Source organism: Uranotaenia lowii, chromosome 1, assembly GCF_029784155.1.
Source record: "Uranotaenia lowii strain MFRU-FL chromosome 1, ASM2978415v1, whole genome shotgun sequence".
Classification (NCBI taxonomy): domain Eukaryota; kingdom Metazoa; phylum Arthropoda; class Insecta; order Diptera; family Culicidae; genus Uranotaenia; species Uranotaenia lowii.
In genome coordinates, this window is record NC_073691.1 from 42,610,025 (window position 1) to 42,622,875 (window position 12,851).

The 12,851-nt window shown below is 38.6% G+C and overlaps 1 protein-coding gene across 2 annotated transcripts; it reads right to left on the minus strand.

The window, feature by feature from the left end:
* Positions 1-4,211: 4,211 nt before the first annotated feature.
* Positions 4,212-12,316, minus strand: LOC129739332 (CDGSH iron-sulfur domain-containing protein 2 homolog). Of its 2 annotated transcripts, none has more exons than XM_055730745.1 (4): positions 12,138-12,316; positions 11,955-12,083; positions 7,660-7,871; positions 4,212-7,588 (listed from the first exon to the last, which is right to left on the minus strand). In XM_055730745.1, exons 2-4 carry the CDS (start codon positions 12,049-12,051, stop codon positions 7,499-7,501), a joined length of 399 nt encoding a protein of 132 aa, XP_055586720.1. In that variant the 5' UTR covers positions 12,052-12,083; positions 12,138-12,316; the 3' UTR covers positions 4,212-7,498. The 2 variants fall into 2 exon arrangements, with proteins under 2 accessions (XP_055586720.1, XP_055586719.1); XM_055730744.1 differs by having other exon boundaries at positions 11,955-12,067; positions 12,138-12,315.
* Positions 12,317-12,851: the final 535 nt, after the last annotated feature.

Genomic DNA, 12,851 nt, shown 5'->3' on the forward strand with positions numbered 1-12,851 from the left:
TTGAAGATGAAAAATTGTTGAGATTCGTCTTATCGAAGCAATCGATGAGATGAATAGCAACACACGCATGATGTTTGTTTATAATGAATAAACGATTAGCAATCGTAGCCATGGAAATTGTATAGTATTTAAGGTAGCAAATTAGATACCAATAAAGTATTCCAAGTGCTACCGTTTCACAGAATAAGATCTCTTCTTTCCGCTGCCCAAAGTGCTTCCTCCAACCCTTTCCACTCCGAATATGCTCCCTGATGCAGCTGTCTAACAGGTTATGGGCCCAGCACTAGTGGAAAGGAGGAGAAAACGTAATCAACAGTGGCAAGGAGTTCCAGCGCCGATGGAAGGACTACGATCCAAAACCCGGAAGGACAACGAACCAGGAACCATTGGGAGGTCATCGAGGCAGGAACCAGAGCCACTGGACGGTTCTCGATGCAGAGCCATATGGAGGTCATTTAGCCGGGGCCACTGGAAGGTCGGCGAGCCGGAGACCGTGGAAGGTTGTCAAACCAAGAGCCAACTGGAAGGTCATCGAACCGGGAAGCCAGGTGGAGGTCGACAAGCAAGGAAACACGGGAGGTCATCAAGCCGGTGCCATGGAAGGTTGTAGGACTGGAAATCCAAGTGAAGGTCGTCGAGCTGGACCACTAGAAGCGTCAGGCCTCAGGAGAGGGGTCGAGGTGGAAGGGAAGCTTCGAGCCGCAGGAAGATCGCCGGGACCAGAGCCATGGAAGGTCGTCGGGCTAGAGCCATTGGGAGGTCGTCGAACCGAAAGCCATTGGAAGGTCGCCCTGCCAGATCCCGGTGGAGGTCGTCGAATTGGTGCCATGAAAGGTCATCGAGAAACAACAGGGGCGGCAGAAGGCTGCGAAATGCGTGTGTTGAGGAGGAGTGTTGAGATTCGTCTTATCGAAGCAATGATGAGATGAAAAGCAACACACGCATGATGTTTGTTTATAATGAATAAACAATTCATAATCGCAATCATGGAAATGGTTTAGTATTTCAGGTAGTGAATTAGATAGAAATGAAGTATTCCAAGCTCTACCGTCACACAGTACAAGATCTCTTCTTTCCACTGTCCAAAGTGCTTTATGGGCCCAGCACTAGTGGAAAGGAGGAGTGGAATCGGCAATGGAAGTATTACCAGCCAAGAAACCAATGGAAGGACGAGCCAACACCGGGAATCCATAGGAAGGTCGTAGAGCTAGTACCGTGTTAGGTTGTCGGACCAAGAACCTGGTAGGTCGTCGGACCGGGAAGCCAGCTGGAGGTCAAGCCAAGAGACGCGGGAGTGAGGTCATCGGACAGGTGCTTTGGAAGGACGTTGGACCAGAGCCGTTGGGACCGGACCGGAATCACTGGTGGTTCGTCGTGCCGGTCGGTGCCACGAGGAACGCCATCGAATCGCAAAAAAGGGAACGGACTGGACGGAAGGTTGTCTTCAAGCGAACCGAAAAGAAGTTGTCATCGAAGTGAAGGCGACGTTTATGGATGGTCCGGTAAGATGCTGGGCTGTGAACAGCGTGTGTTGAGGAGGAGTGTTGGCATACGCCGATTTCGCGAATGAATACAACACACGCAGTTCAGTTTGTGAACCATAAGGTTTTTGTGTATAAAAGAAAAAGCATTTAGAAAATAAAGTTAGAGCGCTGATGTGGTCTAGTGGATAGGCTGGCGCAAGTCTGGTAACCCAGGTGTACTGGGTTCAATTCCCGCATCGGTATCGGCAAGAAAACTTTTGGGTTCGAATCCCATAAGTTGCCGAAAGGTTTTTTCTCTCCTTTCCACTCCGAAAGTGCTCCCTGTTGCTGCTGTCTAGCAAAAATCAATTAAAAAATAGTGAAAGATTGAAGGCTTTGTCGTGCTTTTGGTGGAGGGCAAAGTAGGCTTCGGCATTAAATCAGGTTCCAACCTCTTCGCCTTCGGGATGTGTACAAACGCCTAGCTTCCGAAGACACACAGTTTAGACATTTTTGACTTGTGTCCGAAGCACATCTCGTACGGCGTTTTTGCTACAACGACAGTTTTCCTTCGGTATCTGCCGTGAGCGCAGAACCGAAAATCCGCATTCTCATATCCAGCTCGTACAAACGGCTTATTCTGGTGAATCTCTTTTGGTTGAAGGTGACTTCCATTCTGCGTTCCGTAAACTTTTTCACGGAAAACAGATTTGTGAGAATGCCAGGCACGAACAGGACATCGTGGACCTTGCAAGTGATTTCCTTTCCGTCCACAAGGGCTGCCATTTTGACCTCGCCAGCGAAGTGACTCGTTAGCGACACACCAGATATGGCCACGTTGATCACCACAGGGATTTCAGTTGACGAACGTTCAGGCCGCCTGCGCCACCGTCGCGAATGCGACATCGTTTGATTCAGCAGCCCTTTTTTTTCCTGGCAGTTGATTCGGAAGACTGGCACTTTCGGTTCGTATTAAGCTCTTCTGGACAACCAGCTCGCTTGTGTCCAGTTTTGCCACAGCTAAAGCATTTGACTGTGAATCGCCTGCTTTTTCCAGCGAATGCCGTTCCAGATTCCATTCCGTTTCGCGTCCTCGTTCAGTAATCTCGAGTTCATAAATTTCATCGATCTTTGCTCCACCGGCAACGTTTCTAGAACCGTGATAAGCTGCGTGAAGTATTTGTTGTGAATCTAAAAAATTAGCCGACTCCAGTTCGCGGACCATCTTTTCGAACGACAGAATGTGCTCCTCCAGAGACAACTTTTCATCGTACTTTGCACTGACCAACTCTTCCAGGTATGCCTCCTTTCTTAAGCTCAAGTTCCAAAAGGTCGAACAAGTACCCGCGCTGGATTCCAACCGACTCCATTCTTGACGACCGAACCGATGTGAACAGCTTTTCACTCAAACGAAATATAAACCACGTGCGCGAAACAAAACTTCTGTTACCAAGGCAACGACCACTGGGCCCACAACCTGTAGAAAAATAGTGTGCTGTGGTTTGGTTAAAAAACTATATTTGAACTGGTAGAGTATACAAACTGGTAGGCGGTTTTATAGATTATTTGAATTTTCATGGCTTGCCTAGTTTTTCTTAAACTTAGAGTACACTAAATCTAAGGACTTATAATAATTATCGTCTGGGGTTGATCCTTAACAATATCATTGTCATTGCGGAACCTTTTCTGCTTTCCAATTTTACAGGTTGCATAGTTCAAGGCGGACTCATTTCAATAGGTTATTCCGTTTTTAACAGGAACAAAATTTATTTAATTCATTTTCCATGAAAAGCTTTCACTACATGATCGATCGATGTGTGTGCAAGTTTGCAGCGTTGTCAATTCTATTATACCGAGAGCGTTGATTGTTCCAAATTATGTCAATAAAAGTTATCCTCCTACCTACCTAAGGGTCCGGCGCTGATTGATCGACGCATAGGGCTGAGATAAAAGATTTCAACTGCTGGCGATCCGGAGCCAGCGTCTTCCTTTGCTACCAGCCAAGGTTTTCGTGAACTGTGCGGATTTCAGCGGCTAGACTTCGCCGCCACGAGCTTCTAGGTCTGCCTCTTCTTCGATGCCAATCTGAATTCCAGTTAAGCGCCTCTCTGCAAATCTCGTTTTCATCTCTTCGCAGCGTGTGCCCAATCCATCCTCACTTACGTTCTCGAATCTCGATTTCTAGCGCCTTTTGATAACACTGGCGATGTAGTTCCACGATGTTTCGGAAATTCGCAAACGCAAATCAGGCTTTTCAGATCCCGGTTTCGATGTCTTTCTTGGTACCACCATCTGGCGTAATCTGGCTACCAAGATACTGGAAGTACTCAACTTTCTCAACCTGTTGTCCAGCTACCACGAAATTGGAACGATTTTCTGTGTTGATTTCTATCGACTTGGTCTTTCCGACATTGACTTTGAGACCTGCTGCCTTGGAGCTTTCGGTGAGATCGACGAGCTTGCTCTCCATGACTTGTTGTCTTTGGGCGAGGAAAACAATATCGTCAGCCACGTCAGGGTCGTTCAGTTGCTCCATTGTTGATGTTTTCCACGGCAATCCTTTGAATGCTTCACGAATTGGAACTATGCTGTTCGTCAAAAGATGGTACATTCTGCATCTTCACAAGTTTACTGAGGTATGTCTGATGTACTCCGAACTTAATTAACGATGACGCAAACGCTGCTCTACCAAAACTTTTGAAGACATTGCTATGGAAATTTCTTTCGATTGAAAACGCATTTCAAAGCTAACATATCTGATAATATGATGGTTTATTGGGAAAAAAAATTATTGCCAAAATGTCTTTCAAACAACAGCACTGTTTATTTCTACTCCTAGTAGCAGCATCTGCAAAGAGTAACGACTCGCACCTGTTTTTGTTAGTTTTCTCTCAAAGAAAGGCCTCCACAAGTGTTCAAAACACTCACCATTGCAGCGTTGTATTAGGGGATTTTTTTTTATTATCTGACAATTTGCGCCGGGGGTCATCAGATTTTCCCCAAAATTGAAAATTTGGTTCATTTTTGCGACTTAAAAACACATGTATTTTTTCAGATTTCTAACATTTTTATTTTTTGAGTTAGCTTCGGTTAGATTTTTTTGTAAATAAAAAATAACAATTTTTCAAAGCTACATAACTCTGTTGTTTCTCAACGGAAATTATAAAATAGCACATCAAAATGCATTGAAATTTTATCAGCTTTCCAAATAGAATAGTTGAAAAAAATTAAATAATGACCTTCAACTTGAAAAGTTGTAAATAAACTTTAAATGGCGTCTAAAAGTACCGTCTGCACCACCGAATATTTTGCAAAAAATACCATTGTGTAGCTCGATTCATGATGCAACTTTCATCTGAAGACACCAAAGTGGGCCATTAACACCTTGAAGAGTTATGAAAGAAATAATGACAATAAATCTCTTTTTTTGCATCGAAAACAAACAATGGTGGAACAACTGCACTCACATATGGAGATAGCAAGCACTTCTAACAACATGGAAACAAAAGAACTTACCAAAACAGGTAAAAAACACTAATTTTTCGTGCTTGTAGAGTGTTTGCAGCAAAACTGACTTTAAATTTTAACCAAAATTCTGAGTCTCGTATTGTTTAAGTGATATAACTAATGATGGGAATGTTGCTTTTACAACCTGGTCATATACTATATAACTTATTAATTTTTCGATCAAACATCATTGTGAAGCATAATCAATGCCAATAATAGAAGGTTCAGTCCCTGTGTTTGGGATCACAAAAATGTGATTAAAAAAATGAAATATAGGCGTGCTTTACATAGTTTTTATATCGTTAACTAAGCACTGGACACCAAAATCCTTTCCCATTGATCAAAAAAGTATGAGAAAGTGGCACAAACGTTGTAGAAATAATCAAAGAGCTCAGTATGGCCAGCCCATTCTGTAAAATGATGGAACTATGGAACTTTTACCGTATTCGTTATCTACATTTGCCCAGTTTTGAGGTTTACCATACTAGAACGAACATAATTCGTCTTCAGTGGTTTGCTACCTCGATCGCTCGCACACGAATCTTCAGTGTTCCACCGTCCATTTTAAATCAAATCTGGGGAATTACGGATGCAAAACTTAACGCATAAACTTCTAAAAATGACAGCAAAATGTGCATAACTTGTTGTGACCTGGTGCAAAACTAGGTATAAACGAATACGTTATTAGATTTTTGGATATAACATGAAGTCAGTTAAGCTGCAACAATCTACCGCCCCTTCTTTCATAACAGTCCCATATACAAAAATAAGCAAGCGAGACAATCAGGCTTTTCTGTTTTGGAATATATTTTTAAATTGTGACCACCACTTTCAGCATACACGAAAATCGTTTCTAGGTTGTCATAATAAATCGTTAGGCCTGAAATTTTCGAAATTGGGTTATTGATAAGGTCGAGAGCACCATTTTTATTCATTATGGGACTGTTAATCGACCATATTTGGAACCTTTTTCGAATCTACTAGCATAACAGTCTTATACAAAATATATTTTTCTCACTAAGCTACTTTCTAAGACTTAAATTTGATCATTTTTGAACTTCTAAATGCAATTGTCAGAAAAAGAAACACACTTTTGCAAAAAAATATCATAAATTCCACATTGTAAGTTGAATCTTTTTACGATTTTTGATTGCATCCGATAGTTTTTCGCTCAGGAAGTCATTCCTAAGAAAGTCAAACCTGCCTTCGAAAACTAGTGTGCATCATTCGATATCAAGTGAGTTAAAAAAATGTTAAAATGATTCAAAGCAATAACCAAAGACTATTTCGCCGAAAGAAACATTGAAAAGTAACCAAATCCGTGGTATTTCACAAATGGGACTGTTATTCAGGTATATTTCATATAGGACAGCCACGAATTGATTTTTTTTTTCGAAATTTCTAGAACAAAACCTCTTTTTTTAGTCTTTTATGTTGAAGCCTTATGTTGACCTAAAATGACGAAAATTCATATGGGACTTTTATGCGAGTAGGGGCAGTCTGAAAAGGACGAAAAAATAGTGTTTTATACCAGCTTTGATAAATTCTTTTGTTTCCATGTTGTTAGAAGTGCTTGCTATCTCCATATGTGAGTGCAGTTGTTCCACCATTGTTTGTTTTCGATGCAAAAAAAGAGATTTATTGTCGTTATTTCTTTCATAACTCTTCAAGGTGTTAATGGCCCACTTTGGTGTCTTCAGATGAAAGTTGCATCATGAATCGAGCTACACAATGGTATTTTTTGCAAAATATTCGGTGGTGCAGACGGTACTTTTAGACGCCATTTAAAGTTTATTTACAACTTTTCATGTTGAAGGTCATTATTTAATTTTTTTCAACTATTCTATTTGGAAAGCTGATAAAATTTCAATGCATTTTGATGTGCTATTTTATAATTTCCGTTGAGAAACAACAGAGTTATGTAGCTTTGAAAAATGGTTATTTTTTATTTACAAAAAAACCTAACCGAAGCTAACTCAAAAAATAAAAATGTTAGAAATCTGAAAAAATACATGTGTTTTTAAGTCGCAAAAATGAACCAAATTTTCAATTTTGGGGAAAATCTGAAGACCCCCGGCGCAAACCCGTCAGATAATAAAAAAAAATCCCCATTATTGTTAATTTTTTTTGCTTTGTTTTTTTTTTCTATTTTGAGCTTGCTCTTAACTAAACTGACACAAAATTATAAAATCAATATCCATCAAAATTAAGGCAAAAAATGATAGGAAACACAATCTGTTTTTACTCTAAAACAAAAATCTAATCCTGACCTGATGATGTGATGATGAGCGTGACGACAAAAAAAAGTTAAACGGAATTTTCAAGTAAAGGTTTAATGCGCATTTTTTAAATTCTGTTTCGAATGTTTTAAACTAAGATCTTCCTTTATCCGAAACACTTCATACGCTTCCGGTTGGATTTTTTCTAATATAATTTCAAATTGCTTCTACTTAATCAATTCTGAGTTGAAATGAAAGAACTTACCAAAAAAGCACCTATCCAACTGACACCCGATGCTAGTTATTTACCTAGTTCTTTTTTCGCTGCACGACAACCGGACCGAGGTTATCTTCACACTCCTTGTTGTGAGCTCCGTGCGAACCATCACAATAGGGCCACTGAAAATTGTTTTAAAAAAGTTAGATTAATCAGTCTATTTTTTTTTTTTTTTTTGGGAAGTGCAACTCACATTCTTAGACTTCCAGCAGCGGCAGAAGGCGGCCTTCTCGGCGATGTCCTCGATGTCGACCATGTCCACGACCTTGGCCTCGGCCATCCGAATCTTGCGGTTGACCTTCTTGCACTGTTTCGGGCGGGCTTCGGGGCAGAACGCCAGATAGGACATGTACACCAGACCACCGACGGCGGCCGTTGGCGGGATCAGCGAGAGCCAGTCTTTGACTAGGAGGAGAAATTGAGAAATTTGAATTCGAATCTACTACCAGAAGTCTCGATCCACTAGTAAAATTTCTAACAGGCAGAAGTGTCAATCGTTTTATTTTTTTCCACTAGCAGAAGTCTGAAATAATTTTGTACTAGCAGAAATTTTGATCAGCTTTCATGATTTTCAGCAAGCAGTGGTCTTAGTCTACGAGAAGTCTCAAGCCGCAATTATATTTTGAAATTGACAGAAGTCTCAATCTTATTTCACAATTTTCTACTAGAAGAAGTCTCAATCCACATTCAATTTCCAACAAGCAGAAGTCTCAATCCGTTATTTTTAAATTTCAAGAAGCGGAAGTCTCAATCCACTTTGATAATTTCAAAATAGAAGGAGTCTTAATACACTTTCACGACTTTCAACAGAAATCTCAATACACCTCTCTCATTGTCAATTTGCAGAAGTCTCGATTCACTTTCATAATTTTCAAAAAGCAGAAGTCTCAATTCACTTTGAAATTTTCTATCAGCAGAAGTTTCAATCCACTGTCGTAATTTTTATTCTCAAACCCCTCTTTTTTACCTTGCAGAAATCTTAATCTTAATTTTTTCCACGAGCAGAAGACTAGAATAATTTTGTTTCGCTTTCATAACTTTCAGTAAGCAGAAGTCTCAATCCACTTAACCCAGAAAAGACTCAATCCCCTTTTATAGTTTTCAACCTTTAGAAATCTCAATCCACTTTGAAATTTTCAACCAGAAAAGTCTCAATCTTCTTTTATAGTTTTCAACCTTCAGAAATCTCAATCCACTTTGAAATTTTCAACCAGAAAAGTCTAAATCCTCTTTTATAGTTTTCAATCTTTAGAAATCTCAATAAATGTGAATATTTTTTTGTAACTAGCTGAAGTCTCAATCCAAATAATTGAAAGAAGCAGAAATCTCATCAATCTAATTCTAAAATTATCAATACCCAGTACATGTCATAGTCTACTTTAAAAGTTTTGAGATAGAAGATATCCTTAATCTGCTTTCATAGAATTCTTGATTTTTCAACTAGAAAAATTATCAATTCACTTCCATTATGCTCAAGAATCAGGAATCTCAACACCCTTTAATGATTTTGAGCCAGTCGAAGTCTCAATCAGCATTAATAATAAAAAAAGTCTCAATCAGCATTAATAATAAAAAAAAATCTCAATCAGCATTAATTATTAAAAAAAAAGAAAAAGACACTATCTGCTTTCATAATTTTTAATAATCAAAAGTCTAAATCCACTTTATTAATTTTCAACTAGCAGAAATCTCAATCCCCTTTTATAATTTGCAACCAACAGAAGTCTCAATCCGCTTTCATAATTTCATAATCAATCCGCTTTCTTTATTTTCAACTAACAGAAGTCTTTATCTATTTTAGATAATTTTTATCAAACAGAAATCTCAATCCCATTGTATAATTTTCAAAAAGCAGCAGTATGAATCTGCTTTCATGATTTCAAACTAACAGATGTCTCAATCAACTTCCATATTTTGTCAATTAGACGGCTCTTTATATTTCAACTAGCAGAAGTCTCAAGTCAATCTTAATAATTTTAAACAAGTACAGTAATTTAATTCCACTATCTAAGTTTTCACACAGCGGAAGTCTCAATCCACTTCCATAATTTCCAAATAACAGAGATCTCAATCAACCTTCATGTTTTTAACCAGCAGAAATCTCAATCCGCTTTCTAGGTATATTTCCAACTGGAAAAGTCTAAATTCAGTTTTAATTAGCAGCAATCTCAGTTGACCTTCATATTTTTAATCAGCAGAAATCTCGCTTTCTATATTTTCAATAACGGAAGTCTCAATCAATCTTAATAACTTTTATCAAGCAGAAATTTCAATCCACTATTACTTTGCGAAAAGCAGAAATCTTAATCATTTTGTATGATAGCATAGCATAGCATAGCATAGCATAGCATGGGGTGACTACACACATCTTGCATTGGCTGATACGAGAGGTAAAACTGATAATCATAACCAACACGAGGTGCCAAAATAAGTACCTGGATTCAGTACTTATTCCAAGTGTTACTTTTGAAAATCAATGTGGTACCATATTGCACACCGCGGCAAGTCAATGTAATCATGGTAAGGAAGTTCTGTAACAGCAAAAAAAAAACTCTTTAGGTGCAGAGAACTCATACGACCCATAAAGCTGTTTCAGAAGGGATCTGGAAGGGTAAAAATAGGAAATCCTACTTGGCAGATAGGATTGAAAAGTTTCAACATAAAACAATCTCACCAAAATCCACCGTCAGCCGGCACTGATTTCCACACTTCTTATCCTTGACAGTTGCTCTTGATGGACTCATCGGGATTTCTATTTCTCTTAATCTTCATTTTAAATAATCACAGACGGCTACAGTGCGTTTTGGCAATCATATTCTGAAAAACGAAAAACCATTTCCCAAAAACCCAAATCACTCTCCTCAACCCTTATTAACGAACAAATGAATTCTTTTCCTTAATAAATAGCGACACTACAGTATTCTGATTAAAATATCTTCGAAATTAGCACACAAATATGGCACGTTAGTCAACCAGTGAAGATGTAATCTTTCTTCAATTCCAGGAGCCCAAATTTTACGTGACAGTACCGAAAAACACCATATTAACTAGATACTCCCGAAGATGGATTCCGAAAAACACAGGAAAAAGCGCTAAATCATGAGAATGCACAACATAAAACATTTTTAATAATTTAATCCCTCAACGAACAAAATATTTAAATTTTCCGGATCATCTCAATCATTTTGTATGATTTGTAAAAAATAGAAGTCTCAATCTATTTCCATATTTTCCAACTAACAGAAGTCTCAATTCAAGTTTATATTTTTTTAACGTGCAGAAATCTAAATTCGCTTTTTTATGTTCAACTAGCAGAAGTCTAAGTCTATTTTGAATAATTTGCATCAAGCAGAAGTCTCAATCCATTTTTATAATTTTCATCCAGTAGAAACTAGCAGACAAATCATAAGAAAAATCAACTTTTTTTTTTTATTTTCAATTAGCAGAAGTCTCAATCTATTTTCAATCATTTTTATCAAGCATAAGTTTTAATGCGCATTCATAATTTTCAACCAGCAGTCGTCTCAATAAGTTTTCGTAATTTTCAGCTAGCAGAAGTCTCAATCCGCTTTCATAATTTTCACCTGGCAGAAGTCTGAAAGTCTAGTAGTGTAAATTCTTACTAATAGAAATCTCAATCCAATTCCATGATTTCCAACTGTCAGAGCTCTCAATCCACCTTCATGTTTTTTCAACTAGCAGATATTCCAATCTTCCTCTGTATTTTAAACTGGCAGAAGTCTCAATCAAATCTTTATGATATTTATCAAGCAGAAAAATTCACATAATTATCAGCTAGAAGAAACCTCAATCCAATCTAAATAAATTTTCATCAATCAGAAATCTCTTGTCTAATTTTCAGCCAGCAGAAATCTCAATTTCTTTTCCAGTGCACAACAGGTAAGCTTTTGAAAATCGTGAAAAAATGTATAAAGCATTTTCTAAATACCCAGCCATTTCAAGATATTTTAAACATTAAAATGGACAAACAACAGCTTTATCTTCTAAGCTGCTAGATTTGACCCAGATTATTGCAGGCCATGTGGTGGTACGTACTCGAGTATAGTTACATGTAGGCCTTCATTTTGCACACATCTATCATACTAAGCTCTCGCATCATAAGCCATTTATTAACGTGGTTGATCGTCTGAGCTTGCCGAAAACAAATCTTACATAATCGGAGAGCTAGAAAGAGGTGAATGAACACTAAAATAGTAAAGAGCCGAAACAGAAGTAGCGAAACTTGGCTCTGCATTGAAGGTTTCCCAACCAAAAAAGAAAGACACTTGGGCCATGTTTCTGTCTCCTTTATGTCTCACGTCGCTTTCCAAAGCCACTGAGTCATGACGACAAGACCTTCTAGAAAATTTGTAACTTTCAACCCGATCAGGTGCAACCATTTTGAGGGTCTAAACTTATTGCCCGAAAAACTTCACCTTCTCGGTTGAACGATTTTATTATTGATGTCCAGCCAATTCGAATACTTACATCCTAATCGGAACCATCCGCCGAAGGTTTTCGGAATCGGTAGCCCGGACAAATAGTTGGGCAGGGTGGTTTTCACCAATCCGGAGAGGGTTTCCATTTTTTTATGTTGTATCCTGGAGTAAAATGAACCTTAAGAATTTGAGATGTTGGACGGACTATAGGGGAAAAAACGTAATCACTTACCGAATAGTTCGAATGTGACCCAAAAACACTTAATTAGTTGCTTCGAACCGCAGAAAATGTTCTGTCTGGCTGGAGGTGCTCTGTTGTTTCACTACACAACGATAAGCAACTGGCTCTGCCTGAAATCGCTGAAATGTGGTGCGTTCGATTCGTTGATGATGGTGGTGAGATTTCGCGTCGGCACTTTCAAAAAAACTGAAAAGGGATATTAAAAGGGAAATTCGATTGCCGTCAGCTGACAGCAGGGAGGCCAGCTTTAAAAAAATGGAATTTAGCCATTTTTTTCCACTACACAAAATTTTTTTTTTTTTTTTTTAACAAGTAGTTTTATTAAGGCATTTAACTCATAAAGTTTTTTTGTGCCGAGTATTGATTTCACTTTTGTGTGATGTTAGTAAGAGGGGGGCCGTAATCGTCGCAGCTACTCAACTGTTAATTAGTTTAACTAGAGGAAAGGAAAGAGGATTGTGTAGGGTCACTCTCGAGTACAGATTTCCGTCTTGGGTTGGTGGTGGCTTCCTGTAGCGTGGTTTCGTTAGCTACCTCAGGTATTGTCTTCCTGGCCAGCCTTCTTTCCGGTGTTATCGAACCGGTCGGACGAGAGGTTGTTCTAATGAATAGACGAAAAGAGCATTAGATAGAGTAAAGACAGAGGCGAAGAGGACTAAACGACCAAGTCAGACATTTTAAGATATTTGTATATAGGGTACAAAT